Below are 18,907 nucleotides of genomic sequence, written 5' to 3' on the forward strand. Positions count from 1 at the left end.
TTGTAACTTTGTTAAACATTAAAATACATACTGTCTAATTACTTTTCTTGATGTCATTTCATACTTTCCAAATAATTTCCAATAAGTTTCCTGGAAAGAACAATGTCATTTGGTACCAATTACAGGGAGAACACACACAGTGTTAAATTAGGAAACTTCCAGTTGCTGCTGTAACCTACAGACATTTCAGTTCACAGCAGGTCAGCTGAACAAGCTCAAATATATATATGTAAAATAGAAGAATATAGGTGAAGAATACTTTTCCAATTATTAATATTTACTGTTTTCAAGGAACTTCCTGTTTCTCATAAATAATATTACATTAGAAAGTTATTCCCAGGAAACCACCAAAAAGGTATGAGGACATTATGGACATGTAAAATGAATTGCTCCCCAAAACCTTTTTAAAGGGGCAAAGACAAAAGGTCACAGGTATAGTTTTTTATTCTAAACCAGCATGGCGTACTGCTCAAGTTACTACTGGGGTCATCATTTCTTCCTCCTGTATTATAATCTATTGTTGACAGTGGGAACGCTGGCTGGCAGTTGTCTGTTGATTTCACTTTTGTTTCGCTCCACCACAGCACACACTCGTTAAAGAGTTGAACAGGATATGACCAAATTGTGTGAACCTTAGTACAGTCTTGGAAATGTCTGATTTAAAATAACATTTTCTCCACTTGGGAGTATTTGAGCTAAATAAAGTTGGCCATCATGTAATCCTTTAAGAGTGTTGATTTACCTTCACTCGTCATACCAAAGCATCTATTCATGGCACCAAACACGTTGTGCTAATGCAGTTTTATATCTCGTCTATAGACAGAAGCTCTGACGATCAAACGGTGCCACAACCAAATGACAGATACCTTGAAAAATGTTGGAAAGATTAGGTTTCAATTTATTTCATGATTAACATAAAACAAATAAATTCAGTTTACCTGCACAACATTTAACAAAGGTGAAAACATTGGACCATTCATATGTGAGATACAGCAAGTGTCTCTTTAGATGGAGAGCAGTTTGCATATTAAACAAAAGCATACTGTACTGAGTGGTCTTCTCTTTTAGGAACCAGGATCTGTGGTCTTTCACGTCTCTTTTCCAACAGAAGTTCAGGCTCAGAGAGTCACAGTCGAGCAGTTCTGTGACCTACATTAACAGCTGCTCACAGCAACAAGTTATTTTATTGTCCCCACTGCTGCTTCCTCGCTGGTTTCATGTTGACTGTCGTACTCTCTTCTGGTGGTTGTAATGCTGGGTCCATGATCTGTCTGTGGGAATATTTTAGATTTTCTTTTAGAGGTGTGGTATTGTTTGATGGCCTGTAAAACATCAGAAGCCGTCCAGTGGTTACGGGTCAGGGCATCCTGCAGGGTGAAGGGGCCGTCTCTGGTGCGTCGAACTCCTTTACATGATGCTGTGCTGCGCAGCTCGAGTCCTATCTCATGCACAATTTTGCGCAAATATTTCTGGGTTTCATTTAGACACTGCACCTCTGTAAGAACAGAGAAAAACATCAGTAAGTATCCTGATAATATTAATATTTTAAAATGTGAAATGAGGTTTCCTGTGTGTGAAATTAAACGTTATTTACCTAAAGTGAAGTTGGGCGGCTGGAAGTGAACGCAACGCAAGCCCGTCAGAATAGGCAGCGATTTCCCCTCTGGACCCAGTAGACCTTGCACTGCCAACTCATAGGCTTCTTGTGAGCGCATGTCTACGTTGGAATACCTGTATAGAAAGAAAAAATAGCACTTGTGGTATTATACTTCTGGTATTATTCAAAAGTAAAGCACAGAGAAAAACTGTCTAATAAGAAGGAACTTAAGAGCAAAACATATTATAGAAATATTATGTTTATAGAAAAGTAATGAATATTAAGTGTAGTTACATTAACAAGGCCTTTTGATTGGCTCCCTGCAGCATCGCCAAGACTCTATCCAGCTTATCCTGTGTGATGTGACCTGTTGAACACAACAATGATTTACACTCAGATACAGTCAAAGGCACAATAGTTGATGCAGTCAGCTTAAGTTGTGTTTGGCCGTTGATTATTACACGACGTGTCCTACATTCAAAAGATGGAAATGACACAAAGGAACGGTCACAAATACTATAATGCTGGATAGATATCAATTGATGAATATAAAATCTAAGAATAAAATGATTTACAGTTACAGTATGACAGAGTGAATGGCTGTTGGACAATGTTATCAGTATCAGTAGTGAGCTAAGTGAGTCGATTATTCAAAGTAAATGCATCGAGTTGCTCAAGATAAAATACTGCTTCTCAATTGTAATGATGTAAAACTATGTTATTAAGTGAATTAACTAATGAAACTGAAAACATACAGGAAAGTAAGTAAGGTATCCTACCGTAGGTGGATCTTTCCACAACTCTGCCTGTGTGAGAGAAATCATCGGTTGCAGTCCCAAACTCCCCGTCCAAAGTGTAATCCTGAAACATATCACACAACATTAAACCTGCGTATATAGTATCTTCAATGCATCCGATGTAAAACCAGCAGAAATGATAAATTACCCTTGTGACTTGTGTCGCGTAGAGATCATGCAGGGCCTTGTTTCCATTCCCAACAGCAAGGACTAAAGTTTTAAAAAAAAGGTGTAAATATTCTGAGAGACTTCAAATGTTAAATACAACATATAACAAAAGTGATCAGCTTTAACATCATACCCATAACACCAGAAGAGAATGCATCCAGGCGATGTCCTACTCCAACTTTGATATGCTGGAATTCAGGACCAGTCACTAAAACACACACAGAGGAAACACATTGTATTCACTCAAGTCACTAATGAGCCATCAGGTCTATTTTAACATGACCGGGGGGGTCATAGCCTTTTAAATTGTGTTGTTTGTATGTCTTCATGTTAATAAATCCTATGGATTTGATTGTTTTAAAAGGTGTCTTCTGTGGTTGATTTTGATCAGTGGTGGAGTTTTGTTAACCTCATAGTGCTGCCTAAGAGTGGGGTGTAACAGACGTGTTTGAGAACAGGTGGATTTTAGATGATGGGAATTTATAACATTATGAAAATGTATCAGAAGGTTAGTCACCAGGCTGTCCTCTTCTTTTCAAACAGACGGACGAGGATATGCTACTGAATTTCTGACCTTCCTGTAATTAGCACGTAAGCCTTGGTGTACATACACACACACACACACACACACACACACACACACACATATATACAGTATGTAATTATTTTGTTGCTTGTAAATGTAAATAGATTATGATGCATATTAAAGTAGGAATATATTGTATATATATATATATTTGATTTGTGCTTTTTATACAGGAGTCATTTGATTTTTTGACCAAAATATGACAATGTTTATTGTAAAAATTATTTTATTAAATTTGACAAGTCTCCTTCTATTACTAGCTCAAACGCTATTGTTACAAGTTGATAAAGATGTGTTCAATTTACCAGTAGGGAGTGGAGAGTGGACATTGTTTTGGCTTACAAAACAGGTGCAATTACTTAATTAATTAATTCAATCAATTATAAATGTTTTCCCGTATAACGGCTGGACAGTGGCTCCCGGCAAAAGATCATTTGAACAAGTTCATGATTTTTACTTATTTAGTTAGTAAACTACAAATAGTATGAGTTGTACATATAAATATAGACATTTTGGGAGGACAGTAGTAACAAACACTCTTTAATTATTTGAGTCCGTCCTTGGAGCAGACAGCATCACATGATAAGACTTGTGTGGTGATGTTTAGGAACAAAAGCAGGACCCAGGAGGTGAAGCTATGCAGTGAAGTGGACACACATACCCAGAGGATGCTTGGACAGTACTGGCAAAGAGACTGCAGACAGTGTGAGTTCCTTGGATGTTTCAGTCTCACTGACTGGGTGTGCCAAGAAGCGGACCTCTTTAGGAATTGGCAGAGACGGTGTATCACTTAAACCTATAAGGGAACACAAACAGGGGTCAACAGGAAACTGTGATTAATTTGGAATCCAAGTTGTTCCCCACAAAAGCTTAGTAACAACACAGTAATATTACAATGTAAAAAGAAGTACAGAAGTGGAGAGACAATTAAAAAAAATACATAAAGAATTGAAAAGAATATTTTAAACCAACTTAAATCATATGGCAAAGTTGTCCACAATGTTTCTCAGGACATGAGATGTTTTTAAAGCCTTTTTTGTTTTTTGTTACATTTTTTACAGACAGAATAAGAATGTCTGAAGCTCAACATTAAACAAAAGTTTTTCTTAAGAATAAACTGAAAAAACTGGCCTTGTATATATGATGTTTGCCCATAAGACACATCAGGTTTCAAGTTATCAACGTCATTGTTGTTAAGACTCTACATTCAAAACAAGACCAGACTCTGTAATAGGGACCAACACCTTACGAGTTATTAATTAATTTAGCTTTAATGGGTGCAAAATATATTAAATACATTCCAAACATGACTGCTAAAGTTAAGAAACACCACTGTCCAGCCATGAAAATAAAGCTGAGAGAGAGAAATGGAGAAATGTTTAATCCTCTCTGGTGGAGCCCAAGGTTAAAGACAATGCTGAGTGACTTGTAAAATGTTAAACAGCTGTATCATGCCTCCCAACAGACATATAAATGTAATTGCGAGTGTGTTTGATGGATCATAGGATATGTTTTTTCAGGATATGTTATCCTCACCTTTAAGAAGCTTTGTCTCGATGCCATCACGTACTAGTTTCCAGTGGACACCAGAGGGTTTGTACACACAAAACAGACCCTCTATCTTCCGAAACATCCGAATTGCTGGAGTTGCCATTATGTTAGTAACATCAGGTCATCTCGGTTTCTTAAAAAAATAAAATGAGAGTCTCTTTTCACTTTTAACGGGTAACAGTAGTTGGTTTTCGGTTGCTTTTGCTTCACTTGACTTTACGGGATGCGTGTTTACATTAGCGCATGCGCACATGTGTAATGTGATTTTTGGTAGCTACATTTCGAACTTACCGCCGCCTGCTGTACTGGATGTATAACCGGCAGAACTACCACCACACAACACACCGTATGTAAAGCAGACACTAGGATAAAATAAAATAGCGGCATTATGTGTCGTTGGAAATGGGACAGACAACAGATAGTTGACTATTGTTTTGGGAGGGTTGATAGAAGAATACACAGAGGAGTGGATATCGGGGGTCCAGACGATGGCAGCAGGTCCCGTAAAATCTAAATAAAAGCAGCGAAGAAGAAGGACCGCTAACTGCAGCTAACCGTTTATAACCGTTGACAGCTGTGAAGATTGACTACGGTACGTTTTAACTGTCTTAACAACCTATGTAATGTGTTTGCTGGAGTAGCTTTCTAGCATAGCTTCTTGTGTAAACTAAACCAACGAGCGTAATGTTAGCTAGCAGTAATATAGTGTATGCTACAAGGACATTTTACGTAGCCAGGTAACGTTACCATGGTTTTAACGTTACACTGGTCATGATAATAAACAGCAACGTTACCTAAAGGCACGTTCTTATGGAGGTCTAAAATTGAGAACATAAACGGGAGAAGGGCTGGGCTTTTACCTTTTTAGAAGTGCTGTATTTCAATCAAACAAGGCTAAGGAAGTACATTTAAACATTGATATATAGTGTACCTTTTGTAAACATAATGTAGAAACCATTTCTCACCAATGTTTTGATTGTGAAATAATATCCCACACATTTTGGACAGATCTTGAGTATCACTTTTGAAGCTACTAATTCTGTTTTGTTTACTCGTTAACATTTTAAGATATTATTTGTTACTCTGATAATACAGATGATGGCGCTCTTGAATATCTGATTAATTGCATTAGTCTACACGTTTTTTATTCACAAACAGAAATGTTCTAAATCTCTACGTAAGTTTTTAGGCTTCTTCTCCTTGACTGAATTCTCTACTCAGCTTTTTTGTTGTTGAAGTAATTGTCTTTTAATGTTCTCGTTGTATACTTTTTTTTCAAAAAAACACTTTACACTGATCAGAACTTGTTACCAAGCCGACAGTGACGCTAGCTTGTTGCTAAGTGAAGTGACGTTCCTGTCACCACGAAGCTTCAACGTCAGCAGGGATTTAAAATTAACCTTCTGTGAGTCTAGTTCACTGTTACTTCAATCACCATGGTCTACTAAAAATAACATTTATGTCTGCTATGAAAGGGCCTAGTAGACTTACATTGGGACATTTTGCTTCATCACTATAGAATTTTATCAACACAATTTGGACATTTTAAAATGGCAATTACACTAGGACATAATTAGGCCTGTCACGATAACTTCTTTTGTTGGACAATATATTATCCTAGAAAATTGCGATAAACAATAATATTGTCATTCTAAGGCCATTTTATGCCACTGATATAATGATAATATAATAGCATAATAATGCAAGTACATCCTTTCAAAGAGCAATGGACTTTTGATTCTTAAGAATATTTAGACATTGGAGTTGGAATGTGAAAAAAATATCCAAACACCCTAAATAAATCAAATTAAACCACACAACCAAAACGATAAATAAAATGGGCTCTCAGACTCTATTCAAATAGTGCAATGTCTGCACAACGCCCAGGTCTTATAATGGTAGGGAGAACTGCTGTTTATTCTCATATTCACTAAAAATGTTGGTGACATTCTTATGTAAACAAACACACATGTAAACGCAACGCTAATATTAACGTGAGCAAAAAAGATTGTGGTCATGTCCATATATGGTACGATAAATTGATAATGTAATTGTCATGACCGGCCTAATTATAGTTATACTATTATACAGTGACTACTCATTGTTGTTTTTATCTCATGTCTTGCTTAGACATGAATCTGTCTATGTCTGTGGTGTTACCTCTGTAGGTGTAATGCGTGCTCCTCTGCGTTGGGTGCTATGGGATGTGAAAGACACACTGCTGAAGGTGCGTGCATCTGTAGGAGAGCAATACTGCAAGGAGGCTGAACGAGTGGGTTTGAACCTCAGTGCTGTGGAGGTCGAAGCTGCTTTCCGCCAGGCATTTCGACATCATTCCAGCAGATACCCAAACTATGGCATCAGTCAGGGCCTGGATGGACGGACCTGGTGGATGGGTGTGGTGCGGGACACTTTCTCCCAGTGCAGGGTGCAGGACCCCTCTCTTCTAAATACATTGTCTCACAACCTTTATCATAACTTCTGCAATGCAGAGAACTGGGAGGTAAATGACAGATGACACATCTCGCATACACTCAGAATGAATAATAAATTGTTAATTTAAAATTGACAAAATCTACTTTTCTGATGTTATCTGCTTAACTATGCATAACAAGTAGGGCTGCAACTAACGATTTTCAATATCGATTAAATATATTCTCGATTAATTGTTTATCTATGAAATGTCAGAATACAGTGAAAAGCGTCCATCCCAGTCCAAGGAGATGTCTTTAAATGTCTTCTTTGTCAGTCCAAAAACCAAATGATATAAAACAGAAAAGCAGGACATCTCCATACTTTAGAGGCTGAAATGAGCTTTTTCTGTCTTTTTTGCATGGAAAATTACTTGCAATTAATAGATTATAAAAATAGTCGGAGATTATTTTTCTGTCGATTAGTTAACTTTTAGTTGCAGCTGTTATCAAAAACTCAACACATTATTAGTTTGAAAAAATCAATTAAGCAAAACAAAATGTGTAAAGATTTTCATTTGCGATCAGTCGTCGTCATCAAAAGCCTTTTTTGCATTTTTCCACATTACTACGAATGCTTGCTTTTTATATTAATGTTTGTAGTAGTGAAAGAAGTAGCATAGAAACAATCAGAAAATATTAACATACAATTGTATATTTTCGCTTTGTTTTAGGTATTTCCAGATTCAAAGAAAAGCCTGGAGAGTTGCTCTTCTCTAGGACTGAAGCTGGGTGTGGTATCAAACTTTGATAGCCGCCTTGAAGACATTTTACGTGTTTGTGGCCTCCTCTCTCACTTCAGCTTTTTGATAACGTCAGAGGAAGCAGGTATAGCAAAGCCGAGTCCAGCCATCTTTGATCAGGCACTGCAGAGATGTGGAGTACCAGCTGCTAGTGTAGCTCACATCGGGGACCACTACGTGAACGATTACCTCGCCTCTCGCTCTGTGGGCATCCACGGGTTCCTGTTAGACAGACACAACAAGCACAACAAACCTGACGTTCCAAGAGAGCATCGGCTCAGCTCCCTGGAGGAGCTGCAGTCACGGCTTTAGCAGCACATTGTCTAATGCCAAACAGTCATGGGCTCAAGTGCAAAGCTACTCAGTCTAAGTGTGGTTCAGTTAAGGAACTCATTTATAGGATGGAGCCATGCAGACCTGAGTGAGCTCTACCACTTTAGAGCTAAAATTAAATGCTCCTGACAGAAATGATAATAATAGAGGGGGGGGTGATCATGGGTTGTAATATAAAAACGGTATGTACACTGTGTAATTATCATGCACTTTTACTGTAAATAAACTGGGAGGAATAAATATATAAATAATAATAAAGAGTATCTTAGAAAACTGCCCCATTGTCTTTTTTTTCATCTGATGGAAACATTAAAGGGTTTTTGAGAGAGTTGGTATTCAAAAACGCTTATCAGGCTTAAACTAAAACATTTTCCAGCACTAATAAAAAGATTTGTAAAAAAAAGGTAGACGGCTGCGTTGACTTTGGACTTGAGAAAACACAGTGGACCAACACCAGTCGATGACATGGCTCCCAAATCATCACTGACTGTGGAAACTTCACACTGGACTTCAAGCAACTTGGATTCATGTGCCTCTCCGCTCTTCCTCCAGACTCGGGGACCTTGATTTCCAAATGAAATACAAAATGTACTTTCATCTGAAAAGAGGACTTTGGACCACTGAGCAATAGACCGGTTCTTCTTCTCCTTAGCCCAGGTGAGACGCTTCTGACGTTGTCTCTGGTTCAGGAGTGGCTTGACACGAGGAATGCGACAGTTGTAGCCCACGTCCTGGAAACGTCTGTGCGTGGTGGCTCTTGATGCACTGACTCCAGCCTCAATCCTTGTGAAGCTCCCCCAAATGTTTGAATGGCCTCTTCTTGACGAACCTCTCAAGGCTGCGGTTATCCCTGTTGCTTGTGCACCTTTTCCGACCACACTTTTTCCTTCCACTCAACTTTCTATGGACATGTTTGGATACAGCACTCTGGGAAGAGCCAGCTTCTTTATTAATGTGCTTTTGAGGCTTCACCTCCTTGAGAGTGTCAATGACTGTCTTCTGGACAACTGTCAAGTCAGCAGTCTTCCCCATGATTGTGAAGCCTGCTGAACCAGATTGAGACCATTTAACGGCTCAGGAAATGTTGAATTGAATCAGTGAAATAAACTAACTTTTCTACGATATTCTAATTTATTGAGATGTACCTGTCTTGGTGTTGGGCCACCATCTCTGGAGGAACACATTTCTTCCAACAGATATTTCCTCATCTGGTGTTCAGTGTCAGTGGAAAGCACTAACACGTCTGAATGGGTTGAGATTTGTTGGCTGCTAAGGTCATAGCATATGATTCTCTTCATTTTCACACTCGTCAATCATTCAGTGACCCCTGGTGCCACATGGATGGAGGTGAAAAGAAGCCACTCCCACTAGGATTTTTTTAAATTCTTATTTATCTTGGTATGATCTTGACTCTTACTTGTTCTTCTCCTGTGTTTCATTCTCACTGCTGTCGCTGCCAACACACCTGAATCTCCCTACGGTGATAATAAAGGTATATCTAATCTTAAACGGTCAATACTGGCCCTAAAGGTTCCTTCCTAATGTGATTCAAATGTAAGCTATTGGGGCAAAAAATGAAATTCCTCTCTACTGCAGCTCAGCAAGTACACTGTCCAGGGAAAACAGAGTTTAGACACAAACATGTTGCAAATCTGGACAATACCAATTTGATTTGTCAAACGCAGACGGCTGAAGTCTCATATAAAGTCTAGACTGCATTTTTACAATTGTAATCGCATCAGGAAGACATCTTTTCACAGCCTCCAATAACTCTCATGCTGTACGTATGGACATGCGAGTAATGTAAGATATACCTATCCTTTAAAAGGGACAGTTCACCCCAAAGTCAAAAATACACATTTTCTCTCTTACCTGTAGTGCTTTTTATTAATATAGATTGTTTTCATGCGAGTTGTCGAGTGTTGGAGATATCGTCCGTAGAGAATATAATGGCACTCAAAGCACTAAAAATGTACATTTAAAAAAACTCAACAATAATGTCTCTTTCCAGATAATCATGACCCAGTTAATCAAGATAATCCACAGAATTAGTTGTGAGCAGTTTCATGTAGGAACTATTTTCTTTCTACCGTATCACTACGCAGAAAGAAAGCGTGCAGCTACTCATGGACAAGAGGCTCGCCTTAGACTCCTGAGCTCATCTGAACTAGATAACGCTACGAGCCTTCAGCCCACGAGTTGTTTCCTTCAGTGCGGTGATACGGTAGAAAGAAAATAGTTCCTACATGAAACTGCTCACAGCAAGGTCTGTGGATTATCTTGAGTAACCGGGTCATGAGTTCCGGAAAGAAAAGAGTTGAGTTACATTTTTCAAATGATTTATTTTGGAGCTTTAAGCACCACAATCCAATATTTTCAAAACTCAACAAATTGCACCAAAACAATCTAGATTGATAAATGGTACTACAGGCAAGAGGAGAAATATGACTTGGGGCTGAACTTTCCCTTTAAGATAGATTAAATGTGAGGGTGAGGATGGAATGGGAGAATGGACTCCGAAACTCTGTAAAGATATGCAAACTTTAATCTTTAATCAACTTACAAACATGAGTTAAAATATCATATCACATTCATGCTGTATAAAATGAAGAAATTTGAGCTGCACTCGAGGATCAGCTTCTAGTGTAAAATGACCTTTTCATGTGCTTTGGGTGAACTGACCCTTTAACTGAAGCTCTGGGATTGTATCATTCCTAATGATTTGTTTCTGTGCTTAGCAGCGAGGAGGCAGGGTTAACCCTAATACCTTTGTAAATACTCCATTTCAAACCATCTGGTCAGAGGCAGATACTGGTTATGTTGGGCTGAGGATCAAAAGGGCCAGAGGAGGAAAAGACCCGCATGGCATTGCAATTCAAAGCAGAGCTCCAGCCTCTTATGGGGAATCGGGATTGACACGTGTCCAAATCAGATTTAAAGAGTTCAAGAGAATTCCCCGATGTCGACACAACATCCTTCTGGGAAGTCACGACATGCGAACTGACACAAGTCTCGATTTACTTTATCTTTGCCCTTTCTTTTCCAGTGGATTTCATTTGTTTCCTCTTGCGCTCCTTTGTATGTTAAAGGGTATTGTGCATCTTTAGGGAAGCGCCCACAAGAGCTGCTTAATTCAAAGCTTATTTAGTAGCTCAGCCAGACGGCTCTAAAGGGCTCCACTGAAATCCAATTGCAGACATAATGGGATTGTAAAACAAAACGAAGCTCCTCATGCGGAGAGCGAAAGGGAAGAGCAGAGGAGATGCAGCACGTTAAGAGGGAAGATGTCAACCCAATGACAAAACAAAACAGGATGTATGTGGTGCAGTCTTGCACATCGAATAAAGGCTTTAACACAAAAAGACAAATAAATAAACTGAATGGCAATATAGAAGAGGGCTGAAACATTTCCTTCAGCTATGAAAAGCACTCAAGAGTTCGGCTCTTTGTTCAATTGTGCCCGGGGTTCAGGGATTCATGTTGCCATTTCTGTGTCTTGAAATATTCAGTGGAAGAGAAAAATAAAGAAGCAGAGGGACAGAGAATCGGGGGAATTTGAAGAGAGAGAGAGAGAAAAAAATGAAAGAGCTTCAGAAGTGAAAAGAAGGTCACGCGATGGATCAGCTTACTGACTCGAAAGATGGAGCAGCAGTTAATAAGCACATAAATAAATAAAAAAAATATTCACACATACACACTTGCAGTTTTAATTCTTCATTGGAAAGCAAAAGCAGATAATAGAGGCTTTCCAATTGCAAAAACATAAATCTGAACAAGTAAAGGGTTAATGCATAAGATCACTTTTCAGATGAATTTATACTGACACCATATATATGTATATTTACACATTGAATATTTCGGTCTTTTTTATATTTACACAAACACATATTCTGAATGTAAATATCATCGCAAAATGTAAACAAAGACAAGTGTAACATCCCCTCTTTTTATTTGGCATATAAATACCATCACATTCATTTTAAAGTTGTTTTTTCTTCTCACACAAACGCGTACACACTTTTGTATTCTCTCACTGATTATTATTATTCCAGTTTTTTAAAGAAAATCTTAAATATTTTGTTTTAAATTAACCTTCAGAGGCGCTTTCTCTCTTTATAAGCATTTAAATTCAAAGCAGACGCAATGCTATAACACGCCACTCTTGAAATAAAAAAAGTGTTTTGTGTTCTTTAAAAGATTTAAGAGCGTGCATGCTTTAGGTGGATGTGTACAAACTGCATGCCTCTTCCCTTCAGTGCTCATTCAGGCAAAGTTAGAAAGTGTATTTGGCATCTCTCATTATGTGGCCACTTTTTCAAGTGACTACATTGTACAGTAAGAGCAGTTCTTTATGAACATTGAGCAAGCTTGCAGAAAAGTGCAACAATACAATAGGACGGTGGTGCAGTTATAGCTTGCAAATTAAAAAACACCTCTGATGCATGAACACGTTCAAGTACAGCTCAGGAATAAAAAATAAAACAAATATTTCAGCTTCAGTAGCAATGCTGGAGTCATCAAATCATTGAAACAATTTTCAGTTCTGTATAATTACCGATTGAAGTCCAGGGTTTTTAATCCACTAGCAGTCAGTCCATATGACAATTCCTACTCCTGTCAGGTGAAGTGAGTTCCTTCTTTAAAAACAGACACTAAAACTTTAAAGCATCAGTTTTCCCCCACCTTCATTTCTTATAAATGTGCTTGTAGAGTTCTGATGAAAAGTGCTCAAAGTTATTAAAAGACAAAAATAGGAATTGGTGGTTTTCTGACTGAAATTAATTATTGTTGTCCCGCAGCCCAAAATAAACACCATTCCTATGAAACATCCACACAGGATGATTAATGGCCTCATAGATCATTCCTGTGTCCTCTAGGCCATGAACTGTAATCTGGACACTCGGAGCTCTTCTTATGTAGGCGGCAGCTTCACCCTGAGAGCTTCAAACAGGCTGTTGCAGTGCTTGCGTGTAATTCCACAGATTCAAAGAGTGAAGTAAACACGTTCCTAAGGTGCTGCAGGTCAAAAGGCCCAGTCAGTGGGAAAAAAAAAATGTCATGGAACGGTTATCCTCCCACATCCAGCAGGCCTACCTTAGCCACGTTGACGATAATGCTTCTTCGCCTCTGGCCAGGTCTTTGGATGCAATCCTGAGGATTTGTGGGCCCGAGAGATGAGGAAAACTAAACACGCCATGATGCAAACAGCTCACATTCCAGCAAGATGTCTTCTCAAACCACTGAAAGGAAAATAATAAACGGCAATGTTTTGAGTTTCTCGTAAGGATCCCAAGACTTTTTAAGGATAAGGCTGACGGTATTTGAATTCCTATTAACAAATCTCATCTGTCAATCCAAAGCCTGATACAGCCGGTTCTTCTGGGCCATAGAGCTCAATCTTTTGACCAACAATAATAAAAAAACAGTGGTGTACAAAGTACGCAAATCTTTTACTTAAGTAAAAGTAGTAATACCCCAGTGTAGAAATACTCTTTTACAAGTATAAATAATATTAGCATCAAAACATACTTAAAAAGTACCAAAAGTAAAAGTACTCATTTTGCACGATGGCCCATTTCAGAATATTATAATGTGAAATATTATTGTAATATAATTATTGAATAAATTACGTGTTCGCCACTTAAATTTTGCAGCTGGTAAAATAGGAGCTTATTTTTTAGACCAAATGTGGATTAATCCGCAGCTGAAAATAGACACATGCATTATTTACTCCCGTTTGAAAATCATTTTTTTGATAATGCAACTATATATTTGTGTTACCTGTAACCTGTTTGTTAAGGGTTAAGGTTTTGATTTTCTCGTGGGATTTGCTGACAACCAGAAAATTATAAGCTAATGCCAAGATATACCTTAATGTGTATAACATAAGTAAAAGTACCGCTCTCAGAAGGATGGCAGGATGCTCCGTGCTTCTCTGGTACGTAGTGATGTGCGTGGCTCCGCCTGCGACAGTCCTGCCTCCACCAGCAACTGCACAAGAAAACACTCAAATACTCAAAACCTCAACCCTGAGATGAAATATTTACTGACCTATGCAATAGTTATCCTAAACACTGTACATCTTATCAGCTATGATTCCAGTGAACGAACATTATATATGCTATAAAATACAACTTACTGTAAAAGTGTACACAACACCATGATGAGCACACAACCAATCACACACAACACCAGCACTGTGGCAACGGTCTGCTGTCTGTGATTAGTTGCTACTACAGCAAGCAGGTCTGCATGCTCACACCTCATCCCAACAAAGCCCGGGTGACACCTGCAACACGGACAGGAAATCACATTGGGTATTAGAAGTAGAAACAGCAGTTAATGGATATTATAAGCAGCTCAAATCACAGTATTACACAGTTGTTTTTCTATTCTTTCTAATGTCAGTATAGCCATGTTGATGTCATGTACCTGAGAAATAAAATAACCCACATTACTATAACTGTACAGTCCAGTCTCTCAGACTTTATTCTGAGAGTAGCTTCACCTATGTTTTTGAAAAGTCACCCAGTTTATAATATTGCAAATCTTATTCGGCGATAGATAGTGACTTAACAGACATTTATTTAAATGAAAACCATCAAGATTATTACTTTAAGACGGTAATAACTTACACACATGCAGGCGTCTCCTCTAATATCAGGAAGCGACATGTGCCGTGGAAGCAGAAATGGCGATGGGAGTCCGGACAGTCATCGAAATGAGAGCGAACAGCTGCTGCCACAAACTCTGTGAGACAAGATATTGTTGACATTTTAAAAAGAGACGTTTTTAAAAGACCATGAATCAGTAGTATTTCCCACTGAAACCATCTTCTAATATTTCGGTGGGTTACATGAAAGTTGAAAACTTTAAGAATCATCAACCAAGTCTTTCAGTGCAAGAACTCTACCCTAAAGTACAATATGAAATATAATCCAAGTACATTTAGTAATACACAACATGACACAGGTAAATATCATACATTTAAAAATAACCTAAGCCTGCAGCATGTACAGCATGTACTAAATCCTAAAGCTGACACCCACGCCACGAGACTGAAGCCTTTTGTTACCAGTTGCGTGTGGATTTGTGGTGGCTTACATCTCACACTGTACCTGGGAGGGACAATTAGAGTCAAGAAAAGTCCTGGTGAGTGAAACGCTGCAAACAAAAAGCTCTGTCCATCAACCCACATTAGGACTCCTCGGAGAGCACATTGCTGCAGGCGCATCCCTTTTCTGCAAAAATATAATACTTTAAAATAGATTTTTGTTCTCCTTTATTTTAAGCAACCATCTGTTTTCACTTTGACGAAACAACAGGACAGAAACATCCAAATAAATGAACACTCAATCAAAACCGGGACATTTGTTCCACGTAAGCTGTACAGTCAGACAAATTCCTACATAACTGTCTCAAACAAAAGTCAGTGTTTCCCTGAGCAGCTGAAACAGATGCACAGTGTTGCATTCAGGGTGGGAAGGAAGATGAACATGCAGACAGATAGCTGCATTACAGTCTTCGTCACACACTCCATTCCAACGGTAAATGGGCTTTTTGGACTGCAGCCTACATGTATTGTCTCCTTCTTTCAGACTCAGTGAAAGCCCTCTGTTGTCCCTGAGGCATCTGCCTAGCAAACCCTCTCCCTTCCCATGTGATTTTGGCAGTCAAACGAGAGGAACTTTGTGACAAAAAACAGCCTTTAGGGCGTTTAAGGTGCTTTTGAGATCATAATTCAATACCGAAGGTGCAGCTTTTGTGATATTGCTGAACATACGGCTCATATATTCTGCTCATTATCTTTAATTTACCACAATTGCTGCCCTCACTCACGCTAAGAGGATCAATTATCAACAAGCGCCACACTGTCTGCATGTGTTGATGCCCTGCAGCTCAATGAGTGTTGAGAACTCCTGCTGTGGAGGCAACGCTGAAGTAAGAGTGGCAGCAATGAGGATACGTTTTATCTGAAGAACAGTGATTTCTTTTACTGGAGATGGGTTGACAGTGAGACAAACTTTCCCCTGCATCTTGAATTATATGATTTAGACTTACTTTTAACTGGAGGGATGGTAGTTGTTGTAGCAGGTATGATAGTTGTGGAAGTTGTGTTTGTGCTGCTGGTTGTTGCAGAGCTGCTTGTTGAGGTGTTTGGAGAAGCAGTGGAGTTTATATCGATGAAAAAGCTGGCTTCAATAATTGTCGTATTGCTCAGTCCTGCCCCATATGTAAAGAGGGAACCTGCTGAGAATCAAATAAATAACATAAGATATGGTCCTGATGTGAGAAAATATAGAAATAAATAAAATAAATAATTTTCTGCAGGAGAATAACATCAGATTAAGAAATATGAAATACAGGTATTTTTTCTGTAGATGGCTTGACAATGAGCCTGGACCTTCACTTATTTTTTATTTGTAAAAGGGAAGTACAAAGAAACATTGACAGTTGCAGAAGCAGTGTCCGATTTACTGCACGTGCTAAAGCTATTTCCAACACCTTGATGATCTCATTGATAGTTCAGGTAATCACTAAAATGACATGTTATAGTTTACAATCTTAAACATCAGTGCATACTGTATAATGATAAAAAAAAACAAGAGCAACCATTCATGACAACACACACACACACACACATTTAAACAAATAAATGAAACAAATAAAACAGAACGTGAAACATTTATGTAATTGAGTCATCTACATAAATAACGACTTGCATTATCATAACTTCATTGTGCTGGCACTTACTATCAACTGGAGCGATGGTAGTTGTTGTAGCAGGTGTGATAGTTGTGATAGTTGTGCTTCTGCTGCTGGTTGTTGCAGAGCTGCTTGTTGAGGTGTTCGGGGCAGCAGTGGAGTTTGTATCGATGGAAAAGCTGGCTTCAATAATTGTGGAATTGCTCGGTCCTGCTCCAAATGTAAAGAGGGAACCTGCAGAGAGGAAAATAAAGAGCGGTTATATACAACAACAAATCCCTGCAAGAATATGACAACAAAAATGCCAAAAAGCTCACTGTAAACTCACCCTTGAGTATCACAGACATACTAAAAGTACCTATAGAAATATAAAACAAATAAATATTACTGTATTGTGATTTTCTTCCAACAAAGAAAACCAGGTGTCACATATCCTGCTACTGTATATGATGAACAACCTGAGGGTTAGTGCCAGCTGCCCCTGTGTGTGACTATGTCTTCAATGTAATATCAATGCTTCATTGAGTAACTGGTACCCAACAATAGTAACAGGGTCAAGCATCCACTAAAAGGATGAAACCAAAGCCCTATAAATACATACGTCCAGTGAAGACACGCGATTACAACTACAGACTAAAACCAGCTTGTGAACACAGGAAGGGTGGTTTGTTGTAAAAATAAAAATAGAAATAAATATAAGAAATCTAATCATTTTTCCAACTTTCTTTCAGACCATAAATATGTATAACAAAAGAATCCAGCAAAATAACACTTTAGTTTAAATATATTGAGTACTATAGTCATACTATTAAGAATACAAAACAAGTGTACAATTAAAAAAATCATTACAAAGAAAAGAGAATCAGTGACACCATAAAGGATAAACAAAAAGACATCAAGCACATTAAGGTCACTAACTAATACAATGAATATGGAATACTATAGATAAAACCCTTTTGAAAGGAGTATTGTACCGATTGTCACTGCAAGTCACAAAGTGATCCAGTGAATTAATATTTAAAAATCAAAACAAATAGAGGACAACACTTAATATCTTTAATCATGAATCACTAAATGTATAGAAATATTTCAGAATAAGAAATGGACTCAAGTAAAAAGATTATTTTCCAGCGAAATTAAGTTACTCACCGCTTATGAGGAAAATTGTATCCCAGAAAATCCGAGTCATCATGACGACTTGTGGTCTAAACTAAAGTAAATTGACAGGCAGCTTCTCCGAAATGCGGGCGTGTGTTTAACAACCACATTTGTGATTAGTGTTGCAGCAGCAAAAATCAGCACAGAAAATATGTAATCTCGTTATCACAGCGCAGACCTGTCGACTAATGTCATTTACACATATCTGATCGACTGGCGTTGAAAAGTAACTGTGGTCGAGCTTTTTTCCCCTTTTTTCAGCCAAAAGCACGAGAGTCTGCAGCAGGATGTCCGAGCGTTTAACTTCTCTGTGTTCAATTGAGGAAACTCGTGTAATCCTGTAGAGGCTGACCAATTAGAGACAGAGAGGGAGGGGTGTCATCTCATTATGACCTCAATATTACTCTTCGTTTTTTATTGCATTTACGAGGTGCGTCTTGTATCTGAAAGTAAGTGTGTTTCCTGCTCCATAATCTTTTAGTGCATTTGCAGTACATAATGCAACCCTTTTAAACAAAATACATTTCAAATAAAATAACATTGCAGCAAACGTGCAGTTATAAACGGAATGGAATTTATTATTATTATTATTATTATTATTATTATTATTATTATTATTATTATTATTATTATTATTATTATTATTATTATTATATGTATTTTTTTTCTCCCATTTGCCTATTATTTGATGTATGACAGTGGAGTATTGTATGTTTTACAGACTGTGAAAGTCTTTGAGGCAAAATTGTGATTTGGGCTATATAAATAACATTGAAAGTGATTTGAAAAAATAATGT

General features: G+C 38.0%; 3 protein-coding genes across 7 annotated transcripts; 1 reads left to right on the top strand and 2 right to left on the bottom strand.

The window, feature by feature from the left end:
- Window positions 1–873: 873 nt before the first annotated feature.
- On the bottom strand, window positions 874–5,014 carry trub2 (TruB pseudouridine (psi) synthase family member 2). The gene is given in 9 exon segments (XM_029432519.1): window positions 874–1,297; window positions 1,299–1,495; window positions 1,595–1,731; window positions 1,892–1,964; window positions 2,377–2,458; window positions 2,543–2,604; window positions 2,696–2,770; window positions 3,810–3,944; window positions 4,685–5,014. Coding segments are annotated over 9 exon segments (993 nt in total). The 5' UTR covers window positions 4,803–5,014; the 3' UTR covers window positions 874–1,183.
- Window positions 5,015–5,137: 123 nt separating this feature from the next.
- On the top strand, window positions 5,138–8,516 carry hdhd3 (haloacid dehalogenase-like hydrolase domain containing 3). 2 transcript variants are annotated; one of them, XM_029432521.1, is made up of 4 exons: window positions 5,209–5,291; window positions 6,001–6,104; window positions 6,868–7,202; window positions 7,845–8,516. In XM_029432521.1, the coding sequence occupies exons 3-4, from the start codon at window positions 6,873–6,875 to the stop codon at window positions 8,223–8,225; spliced, it is 711 nt and encodes a 236-aa protein (XP_029288381.1). In that variant the 5' UTR covers window positions 5,209–5,291; window positions 6,001–6,104; window positions 6,868–6,872; the 3' UTR covers window positions 8,226–8,516. The 2 variants fall into 2 exon arrangements, with proteins under 2 accessions (XP_029288380.1, XP_029288381.1); XM_029432520.1 differs by lacking the exon at window positions 6,001–6,104 and having other exon boundaries at window positions 5,138–5,291.
- A 3,085-nt stretch (window positions 8,517–11,601) lies between these two features.
- Window positions 11,602–18,479, bottom strand: tgfa (transforming growth factor, alpha). Of its 4 annotated transcripts, XR_003832228.1 has the most exons (9): window positions 18,102–18,476; window positions 17,281–17,310; window positions 17,001–17,186; window positions 16,308–16,496; window positions 14,882–14,996; window positions 14,386–14,535; window positions 14,146–14,237; window positions 13,341–13,486; window positions 11,602–13,262 (listed from the first exon to the last, which is right to left on the bottom strand). XR_003832228.1 is itself a non-coding variant. In XM_029430719.1 (8 exons), exons 1-8 carry the CDS (start codon window positions 18,142–18,144, stop codon window positions 13,479–13,481), a joined length of 810 nt encoding a protein of 269 aa, XP_029286579.1. In that variant the 5' UTR covers window positions 18,145–18,479; the 3' UTR covers window positions 11,602–13,478. The 4 variants fall into 4 exon arrangements, 3 of the variants coding, with proteins under 3 accessions (XP_029286579.1, XP_029286578.1, XP_029286580.1); XM_029430719.1 differs by having other exon boundaries at window positions 11,602–13,486; window positions 16,308–16,493; window positions 18,102–18,479; XM_029430718.1 differs by having other exon boundaries at window positions 11,602–13,486.
- Window positions 18,480–18,907: the final 428 nt, after the last annotated feature.

This window comes from Cottoperca gobio, chromosome 5 (assembly GCF_900634415.1).
Source record: "Cottoperca gobio chromosome 5, fCotGob3.1, whole genome shotgun sequence".
NCBI lineage: Eukaryota > Metazoa > Chordata > Actinopteri > Perciformes > Bovichtidae > Cottoperca > Cottoperca gobio.

Bases quoted from the DNA above. Each gene is read 5' to 3' on its own strand.
- hdhd3 (XM_029432520.1), top strand. From the start codon at position 6,873: ATGCGTGCTCCTCTGCGTTGGGTGCTATGGGATGTGAAAGACACACTG. The intron at 7,203-7,844 runs GTAAATGACAGA...GCTTTGTTTTAG, and splicing joins GCAATGCAGAGAACTGGGAG to GTATTTCCAGATTCAAAGAA.
- tgfa (XM_029430718.1), bottom strand. From the start codon at position 18,144: ATGATGACTCGGATTTTCTGGGATACAATTTTCCTCATAAGCG. The intron at 17,311-18,101 runs GTGAGTAACTTA...ATATTTCTATAG, and splicing joins TACAATTTTCCTCATAAGCG to GTACTTTTAGTATGTCTGTG. The intron at 14,238-14,385 runs GTAAGTTGTATT...TTTCTTGTGCAG, and splicing joins GTGTTGTGTACACTTTTACA to TTGCTGGTGGAGGCAGGACT.